This window comes from Aphelocoma coerulescens, unplaced genomic scaffold, assembly GCF_041296385.1.
Source record: "Aphelocoma coerulescens isolate FSJ_1873_10779 unplaced genomic scaffold, UR_Acoe_1.0 HiC_scaffold_577, whole genome shotgun sequence".
NCBI lineage: Eukaryota > Metazoa > Chordata > Aves > Passeriformes > Corvidae > Aphelocoma > Aphelocoma coerulescens.
The window spans coordinates 15,340-38,020 of record NW_027183924.1 but is presented as its reverse complement, the minus strand read 5'-3'; the positions used below and the strand labels follow the sequence as shown (position 1 = coordinate 38,020).

At 67.0% G+C, this 22,681-nt stretch overlaps 1 protein-coding gene across 1 annotated transcript in view; it reads right to left on the bottom strand.

The window, feature by feature from the left end:
• Positions 1-1,166: 1,166 nt before the first annotated feature.
• LOC138101947 (adhesion G protein-coupled receptor L1-like) overlaps positions 1,167-22,681 on the bottom strand; it is a gene marked incomplete at both ends in the record, with an annotated part of 34,805 nt that continues 13,290 nt past the window's right edge. The window contains 3 exons of the mRNA XM_068999692.1: positions 1,167-1,964; positions 11,109-11,123; positions 19,545-19,654. Of these exons, the coding sequence (XP_068855793.1) occupies positions 1,167-1,964; positions 11,109-11,123; positions 19,545-19,654 (923 nt within the window). The remainder of the gene's footprint in view (positions 1,965-11,108; positions 11,124-19,544; positions 19,655-22,681) is intronic.

Here is a 22,681-nt window from a genome sequence, read left to right as displayed (position 1 = left end):
AAGCAAATTGGACCCCCCAGCACAAACCAGGGCTCCCCGAAAACACCTGCGGCTCCTTCTGGGCTTCCCTGGGACCCCCAGGACTCCCCCCAAGCATTTGGGGCTCCCCCCAGGTATCTGAGGCCGCACCCCCAAAGTCAATTGGGAGCCCCCCAGGTCGCTGGGGCTCCCCCATGGTACCTAAGGTTGTACCCCCAAAATAAAGCGGGACCCCCAGGGCTCTCCCCGAGCACCTGGGACCCCCCTCAGGTACCTGGGGCTGCACCCCCAAAATAAACCGGGACCCCCAGGGCTCCCCGAGCACCTGGACCCCCTCAGGTACCTGAGGCTGCACCCCCAAAGTAAACTGGGACCCCCAGGGCTCTCCCCGAGCACCTGGGACCCCTCCCAGGTATCTGAGGCTGCACCCCCAAAGTAAACCGGGACCTCAGAGCTCCCCCTAAAAACCTGGGGCTCCTTCTGGGCTCTGGCACTGCACCCCCAAACAACGGGAACGCCCAGGGCTCCCCGAGCACCTGGGACCCCCCTCAGGTACCTGGCACTGCACCCCCAAAATAAACCGGGACCCCAGAGCTCCCCCGAGCACCTGGGACTCCTCCCAGGTACCTGGCACTGCACCCCAAAGGAAACCGGGACCCCCAGGGCTCCCCCTAAAAAGCTGGGGCTCCCTCTGGGCTCTGGCACTGCACCCCCGAACAACGGGACACGCCCAGGGCTCCCCGAGCACCTGAGGCTCCCCACCCCCAAAGTAAACCGGGACCCCCAGGGCTCCCCGAGCACCTGGGACCCCCCTCACGTACCTGAGGCTGCACCCCCAAAGTAAACCAGGGACCCCCAGAGCTCCCCCGAGCACCTGGGGCTCCCCTCAGGTACCTGGCACTGCACCCCCAAAGTAAACCGGGACCCCAGGGCTCCCTGAGCACCTGGGACCCCTCCCACGTACTGGCACTGCACCCCCAAAATAAACCGGGACCCCAGAGCTCCCCGAGCACCTGGGACCCCCCTCAGGTACCTGGCACTGCACCCCCAAAATAAACCGGGACCCCCAGGGCTCCCCCCAAGCTCCTGGGGCTCCCTTTAAGCACCAAGCCCTCTCCCCACATCTCCCCCAGCCCCGAACCCAACCGGGGGACCCCCGGCGCCCCTCCCGCCCCCCTCCCCCTCACCGTCCCCGTCCAGGGGGGCGAAGTCGAGGCCGTAGCGCAGCAGGAAGTGGTTGTTCCACACGTAGAGCTGGTTGTCGCGGGGGTTGTAGCCCACCGAGGCCACGAACTGGTACGGGTTGGGGAAGGGCAGCGCCAGCGCCGAGCCGCGCCCGCGCCGCGTGTCGAAGGCGTAGACCAGGGCGTTGCCCAGGTGCTCGGTGTCGTCGTCCAGGTACACGCTGCGCACCACGTAGAGCACCCCGCAGGCCATGAAGGCGTCCGAGGCCGCCCGCTTGGCGTAGCCGGTCTCCCAGGTGCCCTCGAGCCGCAGCGTGTAGGGGTTCAGCTGGCTGACCACCAGCCGCCCGCCGTTGCCCTCGGTGGCGTAGATGACCCAGAGCCCCTCCTCGTCCACCGCCAGGTCGATGTCGGTCTTGCCGCCCCAGCGATAGGGCGACGTGTCGTGATAGTTGGCGGCGCCCACCACGGTCTCGCCGCTCTTGATGCGCGTCCGCAGGTCGTACTTGACGATGCTGCGGGTGCGCTCCTTGTTGTAGAACACGGCGCCGTCGTAGACCACGAAGCCGGTGCCGTCGGCGCGGTGCGGGAGCCGGTGCGTGGCCGCGGGGCGGGCGCCCACCAGGTCGGCCCAGGACGCGTACTCGGTGAGCGTGTCGGTGCGGTACGGCACCCAGGGCAGCACGTACAGCCGGTCCCCCGACTGCAGCGGGTCCCGGCACCAGCCGCCCGCCTGGTGCGGCGACTCGTGCGTGGACAGCGCCGGCCCCACGCGCTGCGGCACCCCCGGGCACACGAAAACTGCGGGAGGGGCGAGGGATGGGGGGGGGTGGGGGAGGGACACGGGGAGGGGTGGGGGGACAGACATGGGGACACGGGGAGGGGTGGGGGCGGGGGGAGGGAGGGTGGGACATGGGGAGGGATGGGGGACATGGAGAGGGATGGGGGACACGGGGAGGGTGGGGACAGACACGGGGACACGGGGAGGGAGGGTGGGGACGGGGTGAGGGAGGGTGGGACACGGGGAGGGTGGGGACAGACACGGGGACAAGGGGAGGGGTGGGGACAGGGGGAGGGAGAGTGGGACACGGGGAGGGGTGGGGGGACAGACACGGGGACAAGGGGAGGGGTGGGGGCAGGGGGAGGATGGTGGGGATAGGGGGAAGGAGGGTGGGACATGGAGAGGGATGGGGGGACACAGGGAGGGGAGGGGGGGACAGACACGGGGACACGGGGAGGGGTGGGGGCAGGGGGAGGGAGGGTGGAGGCGGGGGGAGGGAGGGTGGGACATGGGGAGGGTGGGGACAGACACGGGGACACGGGGAGGGTGGGGACAGGGGGAGGGTGGGACATAGAGAGGGATGGGGGACATGGGGATGGGTGGGGGACAGACACGGGGACAAGGGGAGGGGTGGGGACAGGGGAGGATGGTGGGGATAGGGGGAAGGAGGGTGGGACATGGAGAGGGATGGGGGGACACGGGGAGGGGAGGGGGGGACAGACACGGGGACACGGGGAGGGGTGGGGGCAGGGGGAGGGAGGGTGGGACACGGGGAGGGGTGGGGGGACAGACACGGGGACACGGGGAGGGTGGGGACAGGGGGAGGGAGGGTGGGGACAGGGGGAGGGAGGGTGGGACATGGAGAGGGATGGGGGACATGGGGATGGGTGGGGGACAGACACGGGGACAAGGGGAGGGGTGGGGGCAGGGGGAGGGTGGGACGCGGGGAGGGATAGGGGGACACGGGGAAGGGTGGGGGGACACGGGGAGGGTGGGACATGGAGAGGGATGGGGGACATGGGGAAGGGTGGGGGCGGGGGGGTGGTGGGGACAGACACGAGGACACGGGGAAGGTGGAGGGACAGACATGAGGACAGAGGGAGGGGTGGAGGACAGACATGGGGACACGGGGAGGAGTGGGGGACAGGGGGAGGGTGGGACATGGAGAGGGATGGGGGGACATGGGGAGGGGTAGGGGACAGACATGGGGACACGGGGATGGCCGGGGGGCAGAGGGTCAGAGGGGACAGAGGGACAGGAGACACAGGGATGGATGGTGGGACAGGAGGATGGGCGTGGGGACAGACATGGGGACACAGGGGTGGATGGGGGACGGGGGACAGACACAGGGACAGAGGGACACGGATGGATGGGGGACAGAGGGACAGACACGGACAGACGGGGACACGGATGGATGGGGGACACGGGGACACGGGGACAGAGGGACAGACACGGACAGACACGGACAGAGGGACACAGGGATGGATGGGGACAGAGGGACAGGGGGACAGACGGGGACACGGATGGATGGGGGACACGGGGACGGCGACGGGGTGGATGGGGGAGGACACGGGGGACAGCAGGACAGACGGCCAGAAGGAGAGGGGACAGACACAGGGACACGCGGTGGACAGGGATGAGGGTGTGGACATGGGACAGGGGCAGGAACAGGAGGATGGACACAGGCATGGGGACAGGGGACAAACGGACACGGGGACAGACGTGGGGACACAGGGGTGAAGGTGGGGACCGACACGGGGACAGACGGACGGACAGAGGGGCAGCGGGGACACGGGGGGGACACGAGGGACATGGGGAGACGTGGGAGGGGACAGAGGGATCGGGGAGACGTGGGGGGACACGGGGGGACACGGGGGGGGACATGGGGGGGACACGGGGGGGACACGGGGGACACGGGGGGACACGGGGGGGACATGGGGGGACATGGGGGACACGGGGGGACATGGGGGACACGGGGGACACGGGGGGGGCACGGGGGGGACACGGGGGGGCACGGGGGGACACGGGGGGGACACGGGGGGGCACGGGGGGGACACGGGGGGACACGGGGGAGACATGGGGGGGACACGGGGAGGACACGGGGGGGACATGGGGGGGACACGGAGGGACACGGGGGGACACGGGGGGGCACGGGGGGGACACGGGGGGGGACACGGAGGGACATGGGGGGACATGGTGGGACACGGGGGGACACGGGGGGGACACGGGGGGGACATGGGGGGGACACGGAGGGACACGGGGGGACACGGGGGGGCACGGGGGGGACACGGGGGGGCATGGGGGGGACACGGGGGGACACGGGGGGGCACGGGGGGGACACGAGGGAGACACGGGGGGGACATGGGGGGACACGGGGGGGACACGGGGGGGACACGGAGGGACACGGAGGGACATGGGGGGACACGGGGGACACGGGGGGGACACGGGGGGGGACAGCGAGAAGAGGAGAGAAAAGAGAAGCGTTTCATCAGCGACTGGGGGGTCCCACGGGGGGGCGGGGGGGGACCCCAACCCCGAGGGGAATTTTGGGGACCCGGGGGAGGGAAGGGGGGCACGGGGGAGGGGAGGTCCCTTAACCGGGGAGGGGACAGAGGAGAGGGGACAGAATGGGGGGAAGGGATGGGGGGGGGGGGGGACACCCCGAATGTCCCCCGGCAATGGCGAAAAGGGGGGGGGCCGTGCCCCCCCAGAGAACCCGGGACCCCCTTTTATTTATGGGGGGGGGGGTAGCACCCTGAGGGGGGAGGGGCAGCTCTCCTTGGGGGGAGCCCTAAAATGGGGGGGGGCTCAAATCGGGGGGGGCCTAAATCGGGGGGGCTCTTCCCCTCCCCCCCCGGGCCCACAGCCAGGGACGATCGAGCGCGACGGAGACACGGGGGGGGGGGGGGCTTGGGGGGGTCCCCCCGGTGCGGGGGGAGGTTTGGGGGGACCCCCCCCGTTTTGGGGTTTGGGGGGGGGTTTGGGGGGGTCGCGCGTGGTCCCGGTGTCCGGCGCCGGCTGCAGAGAGGCTGGGGGAGAGAAACGGGGGGGTTAGAGCTGCGGGAGAGAGAGAAGGGGACACGGGGGACACGGGGGACACGGGGGACACGGGGGGACCCCCAGGGCAGAGACCCCCCCGCCCCCGCCCCCAGCGGGGTCTCTGCGCCGGGGGGGGGGATGGGGTCCCCCATGGGGGCAGGGCCAGGCTGGGACCCCCGGGGGACACCGGGGTCCCCCCCCCCGCCTTCCACCCCCAAATCTGAATTCCCCCCCCAAAAAGGGACCCTGGGTTGGGGTCCCGCCCCCCCCAGCCTGGCCTGGCCCCCCCGCCCGGGGCGCGGCACACGCGGGTGCGAGGGGGAGGGGCGTGTCACACACGCGTGTGCGGGGCCGGGGGCGGGCGCGGGTGTGAGCACAGGTGGGCACAGGGGCGTGTGCGGGGGGGGACAGGTGTGGGCACCCCCTCGGTGCCAGGGGAGAGCACAGCTGTGCCCTCACACACCTGTGCACACACACACCTGTGCACACACACACCTGTGCCCTCACACACCTGTGCCCTCACACACCTGTGCACACACACACCTGTGCACTTACACACCTGTGCATTCGCACACCTGTGCACACACACACCTGTGCATTCACACACCCGTGCACTCACACACCTGTGCATTCGCACACCTGTGCACACACACACCTGTGCACTCACACACCTGTGCACTTACACACCTGTGCATTCACACACCTGTGCACACACACACCTGTGCACTCACACACCTGTGCACTTACACACCTGTGCATTCGCACACCTGTGCACACACACACCTGTGCCCTCACACACCTGTGCACTTACACACCTGTGCATTCACACACCTGTGCACACACACACCTGTGCACTCACACACCTGTGCATTCACACACCCGTGCACTCACACACCTGTGCATTCGCACACCTGTGCACACACACACCTGTGCACTCACACACCTGTGCACTCACACACCTGTGCATTCACACACCTGTGCGCTCACACACCTGTGCATTCACACACCTGTGCACACACACACCTGTGCACTTACACACCTGTGCATTCGCACACCTGTGCATTCACACACCTGTGCACACACACACCTGTGCACTCACACACCTGTGCACACACACACCTGTGCACTTACACACCTGTGCATTCGCACACCTGTGCACACACACACCTGTGCACTCACACACCTGTGCATTCGCACACCTGTGCATTCACACACCTGTGCACACACACACCTGTGCACACACACACCTGTGCCCTCACACACCTGTGCATTCACACACCTGTGCATTCACACACCTGTGCATTCACACACCTGTGCCCTCACACACCTGTGCATTCACACACCTGTGCACACACACACCTGTGCACTCACACACCTGTGCATTTACACACCCGTGCACTCACACACCTGTGCACACACACACCTGTGCATTTACACGCCCTTGCACTCACACACCTGTGCCCTCACACACCTGTGCACTCACACACCTGTGCACACACACCCCTGTGCACTCACACACCTGTGCCCTCACACACCCGTGCATTCACACACCTGTGCACACACACACCTGTGCCCTCACACACCCGTGCATTCACACACCTGTGCACACACACACCTGTGCACACACACACCTGTGCATTCACACACCTGTGCCCTCACACACCTGTGCATTCACACACCTGTGCACACACACACCTGTGCCCTCACACACCCGTGCATTCACACACCTGTGCACACACACACCTGTGCCCTCACACACCTGTGCATTCACACACCTGTGCATTCACACACCTGTGCACACACACACCTGTGCACACTCACACACCTGTGCATTCACACACCTGTGCACACACACACCCGTGCACACACACACCTGTGCACACACACACACCTGTGCACACACACACCTGTGCACACTCACACACCTGTGCACTCACACACCTGTGCATTCACACACCTGTGCATTTACACACCCGTGCACTCACACACCTGTGCACACACACACCTGTGCATTCACACACCTGTGCCCTCACACACCTGTGCATTCACACACCTGTGCACACACACACCTGTGCCCTCACACACCTGTGTGAGCCCATTTGCACACACGTGTGGGTGCGTGTTCACCTGGCCGTGCATTTGGGTGTGAGCCCAGGTGTGAGCACCGGTGTGTTCAGGCGGCAGCGCATTTGCACGCCCAGGTGTGGCTGCGCAGGTGTGCGAGAGCTGCCACCCCTGTGCCCGTCTGTGGCCATGCCCGCGGCTGTTACCTGTGCCCGCTCACAGGTGCGTGGCACTGCCACACCTGCCCAGGTGTGTGGCACTGTCACACCTTCCTGTTTGTGCTCCCACAGGTGCGTGGCACTGCCACACCTGCCCAGGTGTGCGTGCCGCCCCACCTGTGCCCTGTCGCACACGCGTGTGCAGGGGGGGGCGCGGGGGCTGCGTGTGCACGGGGGCACACCTGGGCGTGCGGCCGGGCCCAGGTGTGCACGAGGAGCTGTGAGTGCCCATCCCAGGTGTGCACAGCTCAGGTGTGCCCAGGTGTGCCCATCCCAGGTGTGCACAGGGATCCAGGTGTGCCCAGGTGTGCCCATCCCAGGTGTGCACAGGGATCCAGGTGTGCCCAGGTGTGCCCATCCCAGGTGTGCACAGCTCAGGTGTGCCCAGGTGTGCCCATCCCAGGTGTGCACAGGGATCCAGGTGTGCCCAGGTGTGCCCATCCCAGGTGTGCACAGGGATCCAGCTGTGCCGCAGCCTGAGGTGTGCACAGAAATGTGGGTGTGTACATGCCCAGGTGTGCCCAAGGATCCAGGTGTGCCCATGTGTGCACAGCTTCAGGTATGCCCAGGTGTGCACAAGGATCCAGATGTGCACATTGCAGGTACGCACGAGGATCCAGGTGTGCCCGGGTGTGCCCATCCAGGTGTGCCCATCCAGGTGTGCTCATCCAGGTGTGCCCATCCAGGTGTGCACAGGGATCCAGGTGTGCCCATCCAGGTGAGCCCATCCAGGTGTGCACAGGGATCCAGGTGTGCCCACCCAGGTGTGCCCACCCAGGTGTGCCCATCCAGGTGAACACACCCCAGGTGTGCCCTTCCAGGTGAGTCCATCCAGGTGTGCACAAGGATCCAGATGTGCCCAGGTGTGCCCATCCAGATGTGCCCATCCAGGTGTGCACAGGGATCCAGGTGAGCACAGTGTGCCCAGGTGTGCCCAGCCAGGTGTGCCAAGGTGCGCCCATCCAGGTGAGCCCATCCAGGTGTGCCCATCCAGGTGTGCACAAGGATCCAGGTGTGCCCATCCAGGTGTGCCCATCCAGGTGTGCACAGGGATCCAGGTGTGCCCATCCAGGTGTGCCCATCCAGGTGTGCACAGGGATCCAGGTGTGCCCATCCAGGTGTGCACAAGGATCCAGGTGTGCCCATCCAGGTGTGCCCATCCAGGTGTGCACAGGGATCCAGGTGTGCCCATCCAGGTGTGCCCATCCAGGTGTGCACAGGGATCCAGGTGTGCACAGGGATCCAGGTGTGCCCATCCAGGTGTGCCCATCCAGGTGTGCACAGGGATCCAGGTGTGCACAGGGATCCAGGTGTGCCCATCCAGGTGTGCCCATCCAGGTGAGCCCAGCCCGGCCGTGCCGCAGCCCCCGCGCTGCCCCGGGGGTTTTTGGGGGGGTTTGGGGGGGTCCCCGGGGTGGGTGGGGGAGGGGAGACTCACAGGCTCGGGGGGGCCCCGCGGTCCGGGGGGGCTCGGCCGGGCCCTGCGGGAGGAGGAGGAGGAGAGAGAAGCGTTAGGGGCCCCCCGCCCCCCGCTCCGGACACCTGTGGGAAGAAGCCGCGGCCCCGCCCGGCCCCGCCCCCACCTGCGCAGGCCCCGCCCACACCTGCCCGCAGGCCCCGCCCCCGGCCCCGCCCCCGCCCCGCCCCCCCCGCGCGGACGGACGGACGGACACGGGGGCGACGCCCTGGCTGCGCCCGCGAGTGAGCCCGGGGGGCCCGGGAGTGACCCTTGGGTGACCCCGGAGTGACCCTGAGCTGACCCCGAGGGACCTTGGCTGACCCTGACCCCGACTGACCCCGGAGTGATCCCAACTGACCCCCCACAACTGACCCCTGACTGACCCCGACTGACCCCGACTGACCCCGACTGACCCCGACTGACCCCAAATGACCCCAACTGACCCCCCACAACTGACCCCGACTGACCCCGACTGACCCCAAATGACCCTGACTGACCCCAAATGACCCCAGCTGACCCCTGACAGACCCCGACTGACCCCAACTGACCCCGACTGACCCCCGACTGACCCCAACCGACCCCAAATGACCCAGACTGACCTCAGCTGACCCCAAATGACCCCGACTGACCCCGACTGACCCCGACTGACCCCAAATTACCCCAGCTAACCCCAACTGACCCCAACTGACCCCGACTGACCCCGGAGTGACCTTGACTGACCCCGACTGACCTCAGCTGACCCCAAATTACCCCAGCTAACCCCAACTGACCCCAACTGACCCCAAATGACCCCGAATGACCTCAGCTGACCCCGACTGACCCCGGAGTGACCTTGACTGACCCCGACTGACCCCGACTGACCCCAAATGACCCCAACTGACCCGGACTGACCCCAACTGACCTGGAGTGACCCCAGCTGACCCGGACTGACCCCGAATGACCTTTACTGACCCCCAGCTGACCCCACGCTGACCCTCCCTGCCCTCCTGCCCCCCGAGCTGCCCCTCTCTGGGGGTGTTTTGGGGGGTGCTTGAATTGGGGGGGGTCTCTGGGGGTCTCCACGGCTGGAGTGGGGGTTGGAGGGTCTGGGGGGGTCACGGGGCTGCCCCGGCCCCCCCAAAATTGCCCCCCCTGCCCCATTTAGAGCCTCACCCCAGGGGTGATGGGAGGGGGGAGGGGTCACCCCGGCCTGGCCCCCCCCAAACTCGGGGGGTCCCTCAGGGGACTTGGGGGTCCCCGAGGGGGGTCCCGGGGGGGTCCCCGAAGGGTTTGGGGTCCCCAGGGTCCCTCAAGGGGAGCCCCGGGAGGTTTCGGGGGGGGGGTCCTGGGGCACTTCCAGGGGCCTGGGGGGGCCGGGGGGTCCCGGGGACCCCCGAGGGGACACTGGGGGGGTCTGGGGTCCCCCAAATCGAATGACGGCTACTGAAGGGGGGGAGGGGCGCACTGAGCCCCCCCCCGCGGTATTGGGGACTGGGGGGGGGGGAGGGGAGGGGGAAACAAGGGGGGATTTGGGGGGGAGGGGAAGGGGGGAGGGGAGAAACGGGGGGGGCTGGGGGGGAGGGGGTGGGAGGATCTGGGGGGTCGGGGGGATGTGGGAAGGGGGGGAAGGATAAGGGGATGGGGGAGGGGCTGGAGGAATTTGGGGGGCCCAGAGGGGGGGGGCAGGGTGGGGACGGAGGGAATTTGGGGTGCGGGGGGGTAGGAGAAGGGGGAGGGGCAGGGTTTGGGGTGAGGGAGGGGGATTTTGGGGTGCAGGATGAACGGGGGGGCGGGGGGGGGGCAGGATTTGGGGCGAGGAGGGAGAATTTGGGGGGGCAGGGTCACGGGGGGAGGGGTCAGAATTTGGGGTCACCGCGGAGGATTTTGGGGTGCGGGGTGGAAAGAATTGGGGGGAGGGGGGGGCTCAGGATTTGGGGAGGGGGCCGGGGAGTTTGGGGGGGGATGGGTGGGGGGAAGTTGGGGGGCTCAGGAGGGTCCTGGGGGTGGGGGCTCAGGGGGCTGGGGGGGTTTTGGGGGGGGTCCGGAAGGTTTTAGGGGTTGGGAGGGGTCTGGGGGGGGGGTCGCGGGTTCTGAGGGGTCTGGGGGGGCTTTGGGGGAGTTGGAGGGGTCAGGAGGGGTTTGGGGGGGTCTCTGGGGGAGTCGGGGTCTTTGGGGGGGTCGGGGGTCTGTGGGAGGGTTCGGGAGGTTTGGGGGGGTTCGGGGGTCTCTGGGGGGGTTCGGGGGGGTTCGGGGGGGTTCGGGGGTCTCTGGGAGGGTTCGGGGGGTTCGCGGGTCTGTGGGAGGGTTCGGGGGGTTCGGGGGTCTCTGGGAGGGTTCGGGGGGGTTCGGGGGTCTCTGGGGGGGTGGGGGGTCTCTGGGGGCCGGAGCGAGGGGGTCCGTGTTACCTTTTTGTTCCACTTCTACTTTTTAGCACCGGAAGAAAAGGCGGGAGAGAGCGGGGGGAGGGGCGGGAGGGGGGCGGGGGGGGTCGGGGGGGGGTCGGGGGTGCGGGGGGTGGAGGGGAGGGGTCACACGGGCGGGGGGGGAGGGGGGAGGGGAGGAGGGGCGAGAGAGGAGACAAAGAGAAAAGAGATTAAACGGCTCCGGCCCCCCCCGAGCCCGGGGGGACCCCGAGACCCCCCAGAGACCCCAGACCCTGCGGGGGAGGGGCAGCGGCACCCGGGGACACGGGGATGGACACGGGGATGGACACACGGACACGGGGATGGACACACGGACACGGGATGGACACGGGGATGGACCCACGGACACGGGATGGACACACGGACACGGGGATGGACACACGGACATGGGGATGGACACACGGACACGGGGATGGACACGGGATGGACACACGGACACGGGGATGGACACACGGACATGGGGATGGACACACGGACACGGGGATGGACACACGGACACGGGGATGGACACGGGATGGACACACGGACACGGGGATGGACACACGGACACAGGGATGGACACACGGACATGGGGATGGACACACGGACACGGGGATGGACACGGGATGGACACACGGACACGGGATGGACACACGGACACGGGATGGACACGGGAATGGACACACGGACATGGGGAGGGACATGGGGATGGACACACGGACACAGGGATGAACAGATGGACACAGGGATGGACAGATGGACACAGGGATGGACAGATGGACATGGGGATGGACACATGGATGGACACATGGACACACACGGGAACGGACAGATGGACAGACACAGGGATGGACACAGGGACACGGGGATGGACGGATGGACGGGGGATGGACACGGGGACGTGGGGGGGTGACGGACATGGGGGGACGTGGAGGGATAGCGGATGGACAGATGGACACGGGGCTGGGGGATGGACAGATGGACACTGGGGGACACGGAGGGACCGAGCGATGGACAGATGGACAGAGGGATGGGGGACACGAAGGGACGGACAGGCCGCCAGCCGGATGGACACACGGACAAACGAAGGGTGGGTGGACAGACGGGGGAAAAGGGAGGATGGTCGGACACCGGGACAGACGGATGGGGATGGACAGACGGACAGGAGAGGAGAGAGGGGAGGACAGACGGACAGAGGGACGGCAAGGGGGGAGAGAGGACGGACAGACGGAGGGACAGACGGACGGACAGACGGACGGACGGACACGGAAAGGAGGGCACGGCCACGGCCGGGATGGGGATGGCGGCGGGAGGCGATGGATGGACACGCGGACACAGGGACGGACGGACAGACGGACAGAGGGGGGCGCAGGGGCTGCTCCCCTCCCCCGCACTCCTGAGCCCCTCCCCCCCCCCGGCCCTGGAGGGAGAGAAGAGACGGCGCTGGGGGAGGGGCGGCCCGGGGGGGAGGGGCTGCGGGGGGGCCCCGCTCGGGCCCGCGGCGTCACCTGCAAAGGAAAGAGGCGCCCCCGCCCCGCCCCCACCCCGCGCCCCCCAACCGGCCCCGCCCCCACGGCACCGGCACCGGCACCGGCACCGACCCCACGGCACCGGCACCGACCCCGCCCCCACGGCACCGACCCCGGGCACCGGCACCGCCCCCGGGCACCGGCACCGCCCCCGGGCACCGGCACCGGCACCGGGCACCGGGAGCGGCATCGAGGCACCGGCACCGACACCGGGCACCGGGAGCGGCATCGAGGCACCGGCACCGACAGCGGCAGCGGCAGCGGCAGCGGCAGCGGCTGGGACCCGCGAGGGCGGGGGAGGGCGAGCGTGAGTGTGAGAGTGAGTGTGAGGGTGTGAGTGTGAGTTTGTGAGGGTGTGAGTGTGAGTGTGAGTGTGAGGGTGTGAGTGTGAGTTTGTGAGGGTGTGAGTGTGTGAGTGTGTGAGTGTGTGAGAGTGTGAGGGTGTGAGAGTGTGTGAGAGTGTGAGTGTGAGGGTGTGAGTGTGTGTGAGAGTGAGTGTGCAAGTGTGAGTGTGAGTGTGAGTGTGTGAGTGTGAGTGTGAGTGTGTGAGAGTGTGAGTGTGAGTGTGAGAGTGAGAGTGTGAGTGTGAGTGTGAGTGTGAGTGTGAGAGTGAGAGTGTGAGGGTGTGAGTGTGTGAGTGTGAGTGTGAGTGTGAGGGTGTGAGTGTGAGTGTGAGTGTGAGAGTGTGAGCGTGAGTGTGAGGGTGTGAGTGTGAGAGTGTGAGTGTGAGGGTGTGAGTGTGAGAGTGTGAGTGTGAGAGTGTGAGAGTGTGAGTGTGAGGGTGTGAGTGTGAGAGTGTGAGTGTGAGAGTGTGCGAGTGTGAGTGTGAGAGTGTGAGTGTGAGTGTGAGAGTGTGAGTGTGAGAGTGTGAGTGTGAGTGTGAGTGTGAGAGTGAGAGTGTGTGAGTGTGTGTGTGTGAGTGTGAGTGTGAGTGTGAGAGTGTGTGAGAGTGTGTGTGTGTGAGTGTGAGTGTGAGTGTGAGTGTGTGAGGGTGTGTGAGAGTGTGAGTGTGAGGGTGTGAGTGTGTGAGAGTGAGTGTGAGAGTGTGAGGGTGTGAGTGTGTGAGTGTGAGTGTGAGGGTGTGTGTGAGAGTGTGAGTGTGACTGTGTGAGTGTGAGTGTGACTGTGTGAGTGTGAGGGTGTGAGTGTGAGGGTGTGAGTGTGAGTGTGAGTGTGTATGTGGGAGTGCGTGTGTGAGAGTGAGTGTGCGAGCGTGTGAGGGTGTGAGTGTGTGAGAGGGTGAGAGAGCGAGTGTGAGTGTGAGGGTGTGAGTGTGAGTGTGAGTGTGAGAGTGAGTGTGAGAGTGTGAGTGTGAGAGTGTGAGTGTGAGTGGGAGTGAGTGTGAGTGTGAGTGTGAATGCGTGAGTGTGAACGTGTGAGTGTGTGTGTGAACGTGAATGTCAGTGTGTTTCTGTGTCAGTGTGAGTGTGAGTGTGCGGGTGAGTGGGAGTGTGTGTGGGAGTGAGTGTGAGTGTGTAAGAGTGAGTGGGAGTGTGAGTGAACGTGAGTGTGCGGGTGGGAGTGGGAGTGAGTGTGTGTGAGTGTGTCAGTGTGTGAGTGTGTCAGTGTGTGTGTGTGTGTGAGTGTGTGTGTGAGTGTGAATGCGTGAGTGTGAGCGTGTGAGTGTGTGTTTGAATGTGAATGTCAGTGTGTGTGAGTGTGAGTGTGAGTGTGAGTGTGTCAGTGTGTCAGTGTGTGTGAGTGTGAGTGTGAGTGTGAGTGTGTCAGTGTGTGTCAGTGTGTCAGCGTGTGTGAGTGTGAGTGTGTGTGAGTGTGTGTCAGTGTGTGTGTCAGTGTGTCAGTGTGTCAGTGTGTGTGTGAGTGTGAGTGTACGCGTCTGAATGTGAGTGTGAGTGTGTAAGAGTGAGTGTGTGTCAGTGTGTGTCAGTGTGTGTGTGAGTGTGAGTGTGTCAGTGTGTGTCAGTGTGTCAGTGTGTAAGAGTGAGTGTGAGTGTGAGTGTGTCAGTGTGTGTGTCAGTGTGTGTTCATAGGTGTGCCCAGGTGTGCCCAGGTGTGCCCAGATGTCCCCAGCTGTGCCCAGCTGTGTCCCAGGTGTTCCCAGGAGTGTCCCAGCTGTGCCCAGCTGTGTCCCAGGTGTGCCCAGGTGTCCCCAGCTGTGCCCAGGTGTGCCCAGGTGTCCCCAGCTGTGCCCCAGCCGTGCCCGGTGTGCTCTGCGCGTGTCCGGGTGTGTTGGGTGTGCCCCACCTGCCGCCCCTGGGGTGGGTTCAGCGTGTGAGGAGCTGTGCTGGGCGTGTCCTGAGTGTGCCCAGGTGTGTCTGGCACGCTTGGCTCGCACACCTGGCGTGGAGCTGGGGTGCACAACCTGTGCCCGGTGTGCTCTGGGCACCCACAGGTGTGCCCAGTGTGCTCTGAACACACCCAGGTGTGCCCTGAACACGCCCAGGTGTGCCCAGTGTGCTCTGAACACGCCCAGGTGTGCCCTGCACACGCCCAGGTGTGCCCAATGTGCCCTGAACACGCCCAGATGTGCCCTCAACACGCCCAGGTGTGCCCAGTGTGCCCTGAACACGCCCAGGTGTGCCCTCAACACGCCCAGGTGTGCCCAGTGTGCTCTGAACACGCCCAGATGTGCCCAGGTGTGCCTCGGACACGCCCAGGTGTGCCCAGTGTGCCCTGCACACGCCCAGGTGTGCCCAGGTGTGCCCTGAACACGCCCAGGTGTGCTCAGTGTGCTCTGAACACGCCCAGATGTGCCCAGGTGTGCCCTGCACACGCCCAGGTGTGCCCTGAACACACACACAGGTGTGCCCAATGTGCCCTGCACACGCCCAGGTGTGCCCTGAACACGCCCAGGTGTGCTCAGTGTGCCCTGAACACGCCCAGGTGTGCCCAGATGTGCCCTGCACACGCCCAGGTGTGCCCTGAACACACACACAGGTGTGCCCAATGTGCCCTGCACACGCCCAGGTGTGCCCAGGTGTGCCCTGCACATGCCCAGGTGTGCTCAGCCCGCACCACGCCGCTCTCCAGGTGTGCGTTCAGCGTGCAAGGTGTGTGCCAGGTGTGTCCGAGCCCGCCCAGGTGTGTTCAGAGGGTGCTCAGGTGTTCAGCGTGCCCTCAGCACGCCCAGGTGAGGGCAACCCGCTCTGCCCCCCCCCAGGTGCGTGTTCAGCGTGTCCCGAGTGTGCCCGCGTGTTTGGCACCCCCTTCCAGGTGTGCCCCTGGCAGGTACAGGTGTGTCACCCTGTGCCAGGTGTGCCCCGGCATGTACAGGTGTGTGATGCTGTGCCAGGTGTGCCCTCAGCAGGTACAGGTGTGTGATGCTGTGCCAGGTGTGCCCCCGGCATGTACAGGTGTGTCACACAGTGCCAGGTGTGCCCTTGGCATGTACAGGTGTGTGACACAGTGCCAGGTGTGCCCCCGGCATGTACAGGGGTGTCACGCTGTGCCAGGTGTGCCCTCGGCAGGTACAGGTGTGTGATGCTGTGCCAGGTGTGCCCTCGGCAGGTACAGGTGTGTCACCCTGTGCCAGGTGTGCCCCCGGCAGGTACAGGTGTGTCACCCTGTGCCAGGTGTGCCCCGGCATGTACAGGTGTGTGATGCTGTGCCAGGTGTGCCCTCGGCAGGTACAGGTGTGTGATGCTGTGCCAGGTGTGCCCCCGGCATGTACAGGTGTGTCACCCTGTGCCAGGTGTGCCCCCGGCATGTACAGGTGTGTCACGCTGTGCCAGGTGTGCCCTCGGCAGGTACAGGTGTGTCACCCTGTGCCAGGTGTGCCCCCGGCAGGTACAGGTGTGTCACGCTGTGCCAGGTGTGCCCTCGGCAGGTACAGGTGTGTCACCCTGTGCCAGGTGTGCCCCCGGCAGGTACAGGTGTGTCACGCTGTGCCAGGTGTACCCTCAGCAGGTGCAGGTGTGTCACCCTGTGCCAGGTGTGCCCTCGGCAGGTACAGGTGTGTGACACAGTGCCAGGTGTGCCCTTGGCATGTACAGGTGTGTCACTGCCTGCCAGGTGTGCCCTCGGCAGGTACAGGTGTGTCACACAGTGCCAGGTGTGCCCTTGGCAGGTACAGGTGTGTCACCCTGTGCCAGGTGTGCCCTCGGCAGGTACAGGTGTGTCACACAGTGCCAGGTGTGCCCTTGGCAGCTACAGGGGTGTCACGCTGTGCCAGGTGTGCCCCTGGCATGCACAGGTGTGTGACACAGTGCCAGGTGTGCCCCTGGCAGGTACAGGTGTGTGCTGGGCGTGTCCTGAGTGTGCACAGGTGTGTTCCACCCGCCCCAGGTGTGTGCTCAGCGTGCTCAGGTGTGTGCAGGGCCCCCCCAGCCCCATGGGCTGGCACCACCTCTGGTTCCGGTGTTGTTTCGGTGCGGTTTTGGTGTGATTTTGGTGTGGTTTTGGTGTTGTTTCGGCATGGTTTTGGCATGGTTCTGGTGTGGTTTTGCCATGTTGGTGCCGTGTTGGTGCCCTGTTGGTGCCGTGTTGGTGCCGTGTTGGTGCCCTGCTGGTGCCGTGTTGGTGCCCTGTTGGTGCCATGTTGGTGCCGTGTTGGTGCCCTGTTGGTGCTGTGTCGGTGCCCTGTAGGTGCCGTGTTGGTGCCGTGTTGGTGCCGTGTTGGTGCCCTGTAGGTGCCGTGTTGGCGCCCTGTAGGTGCCCTGCTGGTGCCGTGTTGGTGCCGTGTTGGTGCCGTGTTGGTGCCGTGTTGGTGCCGCATTGGTGCCGTGTTGGTGCCGTGTTGGTGCCGTGTTGGTGCCCTGTAGGTGCCGTGTTGGTGCCGTGTTGGTGCCGTGTTGGTGCCCTGTAGGCGCCGTGTTGGTGCCCTGTAGGCGCCGTGTTGGTGCCGTGTTGGTGCCCTGTTGGTGCCGTGTTGGTGCCGTGTTGGTGCCCTGCTGGTGCCGTGTTGGTGCCCTGTTGGTGCCATGTTGGTGCCGTGTTGGTGCCCTGCTGGTGCCGTGTTGGTGCCCTGTAGGTGCCGTGTTGGCGCCCTGTAGGTGCCCTGCTGGTGCCGTGTTGGTGCCGTGTTGGTGCCGTGTTGGTGCCGTGTTGGTGCCGCATTGGTGCCGTGTTGGTGCCGTGTTGGTGCCGTGTTGGTGCCCTGTAGGTGCCGTGTTGGTGCCGTGTTGGTGCCGTGTTGGTGCCCTGTAGGCGCCGTGTTGGTGCCCTGTAGGCGCCGTGTTGGTGCCGTGTTGGTGCCGTGTTGGTGCCGTGTTGGTGCCCCTTAGGTGCCGTGTTGGTGCCCTGTAGGTGCCCTGTTGGTGCCGTGTTGGTGCCCTGTAGGCGCCCTGCTGGTGCCGCGTTGGTGCCGCGTTGGTGCCGCGTTGGCGCCGTGCCCGGTGCGTGCCCCGGGGCCGGTGCCGTGTCCAGCCCTGTCCGGCCGTGTCCGGCCCGGTCCCGGCCGTTCCCTCAGGCGGCTCCGGCGGCGGCTGCAAAGCAAAGGGGGGGAGGGGCCGGGGGGGTTTTGGGGGTCCCGCGACGGCGCCTGGGGAGAGACGGGGTCACCCCAACCCCCCCGGGCCCCCCCAGGTCAGACAGAGCCCCCCAACAGCCCCAAGGGGGGGGGCGGCCCCCCCAGAGGGACGGACACGGGGGGGTCCAAATTTGGGGACGGGGGGGGGGGGTCACGCCCCGGCTGGGGGGGACAAACACCACACGGGGGGGACCCCGAGGGGGGCACCGGCCCCCCCAGACACCTGGGGGCTCCCCGAGGTCCCGGGCCCCGCCCCCCCCATCCCATCCCCCTTCCCCCCCCCCAGGTGTCCGGGTGCCCCCAGGGTTGGGGGTTGGGGGTCCCTGGGGTGCTCTGGGGTCCCTGTGGGCGCTGTGGGGTGGGACATGGGGGGCACTGTGGGGTCCCCGTGGGGTTCCGCTGTGGGGCGGGACTCCCCGGGTGCACCTCTGGGTGCTGTGGGGTGCTGTGGGGCTGGGGGGGACGCTGTGGGGCAGAGCTGGGGGGCAGAGCTGGGGGATGCAGCCATTCAGCACCTTGGGGGTGCTGAGCTGGGGGTGCCTTGGGTCTGGGGGCGCTGTGGGGCAGCGCCGTGGGGCAGGACAGCAGCCATGGGGCAGAGCTGGGGGGCAGCACTCGCTGTAGGGGACGTACGGCACCTCCAGGTACTTGTGGGTGCCGGGATGGGGCTGCTGTGGGGCAGGACAGCGCAGGGCTGTGGGGCAGAGCTGTGGGGCAGAGCTTTGGGGCAGGACAGCACAGGGCTGTGGGGCAGAGTTGTGGGGCAGAGCTGTGGGGCTGAGCTGTGGGGCTGAGCTGTGGGGCAGGATTATGGGACAGGACAGCACAGGGCTGTGGGGCAGAGTTGTGGGGCAGAGCTGTGGGGCAGAGCTTTGGGGCAGAGCTTTGGGGCGGGGCTGTGGGGCAGAGCTGTGGGGCAGAGCTTTGGGGCAGAGCTTTGGGGCAGGACAGCACAGGGCTGTGGGGCAGGGCTGTGGGGCAGAGCTGTGGGGCAGAGCTGTGGGGCAGAGCTTTGGGGCAGGGCTGTGGGGCAGAGCTGTGGGGCAGAGCTGTGGGGCAGGATTATGGGACAGGACAGCACAGGGCTGTGGGGCAGAGTTGTGGGGCAGAGCTGTGGGGCAGAGCTTTGGGGCAGAGCTTTGGGGCAGAGCTTTGGGGCAGGGCTGTGGGGCAGGGCTGTGGGGCAGAGCTGTGGGGCAGAGCTGTGGGGCAGAGCTTTGGGGCAGAGCTGTGGGGCAGAGCTTTGGGGCAGGGCTGTGGGGCAGAGCTGTGGGGCAGAGCTTTGGGGCAGAGCTTTGGGGCAGAGCTTTGGGGCAGGGCTGTGGGGCAGAGCTGTGGGGCACTCACTGTAGGGCACCTCCAGGCATTTGTCGGTGCCGGGCCGGGGTGCTGGCTCTGGGGGGCTGTGGGGCAGGGCTGTGGGGCAGGGCTGTGGGTGTGTGGGGCAGGCTCAGTGGGGCAGGGCCGTGGGGCAGCACTCACTGTAGGGCACGCAGTCGTACTGCACCTCCAGGTATTTGTAGGTGCCGGGACAGGGGTCGGGAAAGGCGTCGGAGCCGGCGACCACCACGCACTGAGTGCGGTTATTGCACCTGCGGGGACACGGGGGGCACGTCAGGGACACGGGGGGCACGGGGGGCATGGGGGGCACGGGGGGCGTGGGGGGCGTGGGGGGCGTGGGGGGCGTGGGGGACACGGGGGGACATGGGGGGAAAGGGGGGACACGGGGAGACATGGGGGACATGGGGACATGGGGGGCATGGGGGGCATGGGGGGCATGGGGGACATGGGGGACACAGGGGGACACGGGGGGCACGTCAGGGACACGGGGGGGCACGGGGGGCATGGGGGGCATGGGAGGACATGGGGGACATGGGGGGCATGGGGGGCATGGGAGGCATGGGGGGCATGGGACACATCAGGGACACGGGGGGACATGGGGACATGGGGGGCATGGAGGACACAGGGGGACATGGGGGGACAAGGGGGGGCATGGGGGGCATGGGGGGCACATCAGGGACACGGGGGACACATCAGGGACACGGGGGGACATGGGGGGCATGGGGGCATGGGGGCATGGAGGACATGGGGGGACATGGGGGACACAGGGGGACATGGGGGGACAAGGGGGGGCATGGGGACATGGAGCACATGGGGGGACATGGGGGGCATGGGGACGTGGGGGGACACATCAGGGACATGTCAGGGACACGGGGGGACATGGGGGGACAAGGGGGGGCATGGGGGGCATGGGGGGCATGGGGGGCATGGGGGACATGGGGGGACATGGGGGACACGGGGGGACATGGGGGGGACACGGGGGACATGGGGACATGGGGCACATGGGGGGACATGGGGGGCATGGGGACGTGGGGGGACACATCAGGGACATGTCAGGGACACGGGGGGACACGGAGGAACAAGGGGGGACACGGGGGGACACGGGGGACATGGGGGGGAAGGGGGGACACATCAGGGACATGGGACATGAAATGTGGGGGGACACAGGACACAAAGGGACATGGGGGGACATGGGGGGACAGCAGGGACACGGGGGGACACAGGACATGGGGGGACTGGGGACAGTGGGGTCATGGGGGGACACAGGACATGGGGGGACAAGGGGGGCACATCAGGGACACGTCAGGGACACGGGGGGACATGGGGGGCATGGGGGGGACATGGGGGGACACGTCAGGGACACGTCAGGGACAAGGGGGGACATGGGGGACATGGGGGGCACGGGGGACACATCAGGGACACATCAGGGACATGGGGGGACACGGGGGGCATGGGGGGCATGGGGGGACACGGGAGGACACGGGGGGACACGGGGGGACACGGGGGACATGGGGGGAAGGGAGGACACATCAGGGACATGGGACATGAAATGTGGGGGGACACAGGACACAAAGGGACACGGGGGGACACAGGGGGACAGCAGGGACACGGGGGGACACAGGACATGGGGGGACTGGGGACAGTGGGGTCATGGGGACAGCAGGGACATGAGGGGACAGCAGGGACATGAGGGGACAGCAGGGACGTGGGGACATGGGGACAGCAGGGACATGGGGACATGGGGACGTGTCCCCCCCCAGGTAGGGGACATGGGGGACCTGGGGACAGCAGGGACATGAGGACACCGAGGACGTGGAGCTGGGACACGGTGCCAGAGGGGGACAGCAGCAACAAGGGGGGGACGTGGGGACACGGGGCTGGGGACATGGAGGGACGGGGGCCAGCAGGACAGCGGGGACAGGGGACACGGGACAGAGGGGACAGGGGACACGGGCCAGGGGACACAGGACAGGGGACCAGGGACAGGAGGGACAGCGGGGACACGGGGGGGGGGCAGGGCGCAGGTGTGGCCCCGACATTTGGGGACACGGGACCCAGGTGTCCCCTGAGCTGTGCCACCCCCGTGCTGTCCCCACGCTGTCCCCAAGGCCACCCACCCCACTTGTCCCACCCCCTCAGTGTCCCCCCTTGTGCCACCCCCAGGTGCCCCCCGTGTCACCACGGGGCCACGTCCCCCGCCCTCGCCCACGTCCCCTCCATGTCCCCAAGCCCCCAGCGGGTCCCCACCCCCCACCCCCCCCATGTCCCACCCTCCTGTGCGCCTGCACAGCTCCAGCCCGTCCCCGTGTCCCCAAGGTGTCCCCAGGGTGTCCCCAGGGTGTCCCAGGGTGCCCCCAAGGTGTCCCCAAGGTGTCCCCAAGGTGTCCCCAAGGTGTCCCAGGGTGTCCCCAAGGTGTCCCAGGGTGTCCTCAGGGTGTCCCCAAGGTGTCCCAAGGTGTCCCCAAGGTGTCCCAGGGTGTCCCCAGGGTGTCCCAGGGTGTCCCAGGGTGTCCTCAGGGTGTCCCCAAGGTGTCCTCAGGGTGACCCCAAGGTGTCCCCAAGGTGTCCCAGGGTGTCCCCAGGGTGTCCCCAAGGTGTCCCCAAGGTGTCCCCAAGGTGTCCCCAGGGGTGTCCCCAAGGTGTCCCAGGGTGTCCCCAAGGCGTCCCCAAGGTGTCCCCAAGGTGTCCCCAAGGTGTCCCCAGGGGTGTCCCCAAGGTGTCCCAGGGTGTCCCCAAGGCGTCCCCAGGGTGTTCCAGGGTGTCCCCAAGGTGTCCCCAGGGTGCCCCCAAGGTGTCCCCAGGGTGTTCCAGGGTGTCCCCAAGGTGTCCCCAGGGTGTCCCCAAGGTGTCCCCAAGGTGTCCCCAAGGTGTCCTCAGGGTGCCCCCAAGGTGTCCTCAGGGTGTCCCCAAGGTGTCCCCAGGGTGTCCCTGCTGTCCCCAGGGTGTCCCCAAGGTGTCCCAGGTGTCCTCAGGGTGTCCCCAGGTGTCCTCAAGGTGTCCCCAAGGTGTCCCCAGGGTGTCCCCAAGGTGTCCCCAGGGTGTCCCAGGGTGTCCCCTTCCTGTCCCTCTGTCCCCGTGTCCCCACGCCCAGTGCTGTGTCCCCCATCACCCATCTGTCCCCATGTCCCCAACCTCCTACACCTTCCCAGTGCCCCCCCAGTACCCCCAGTAACCCCCCAGTTCCCCCAGTACCCCCAGTGCCCCCAGTGCCCCCAGTACCCCCAGTTCCCCCCAGTGCCCCCAGTACCCCCCAGTGCCCTCCCAGTGCCCCCAGTGTC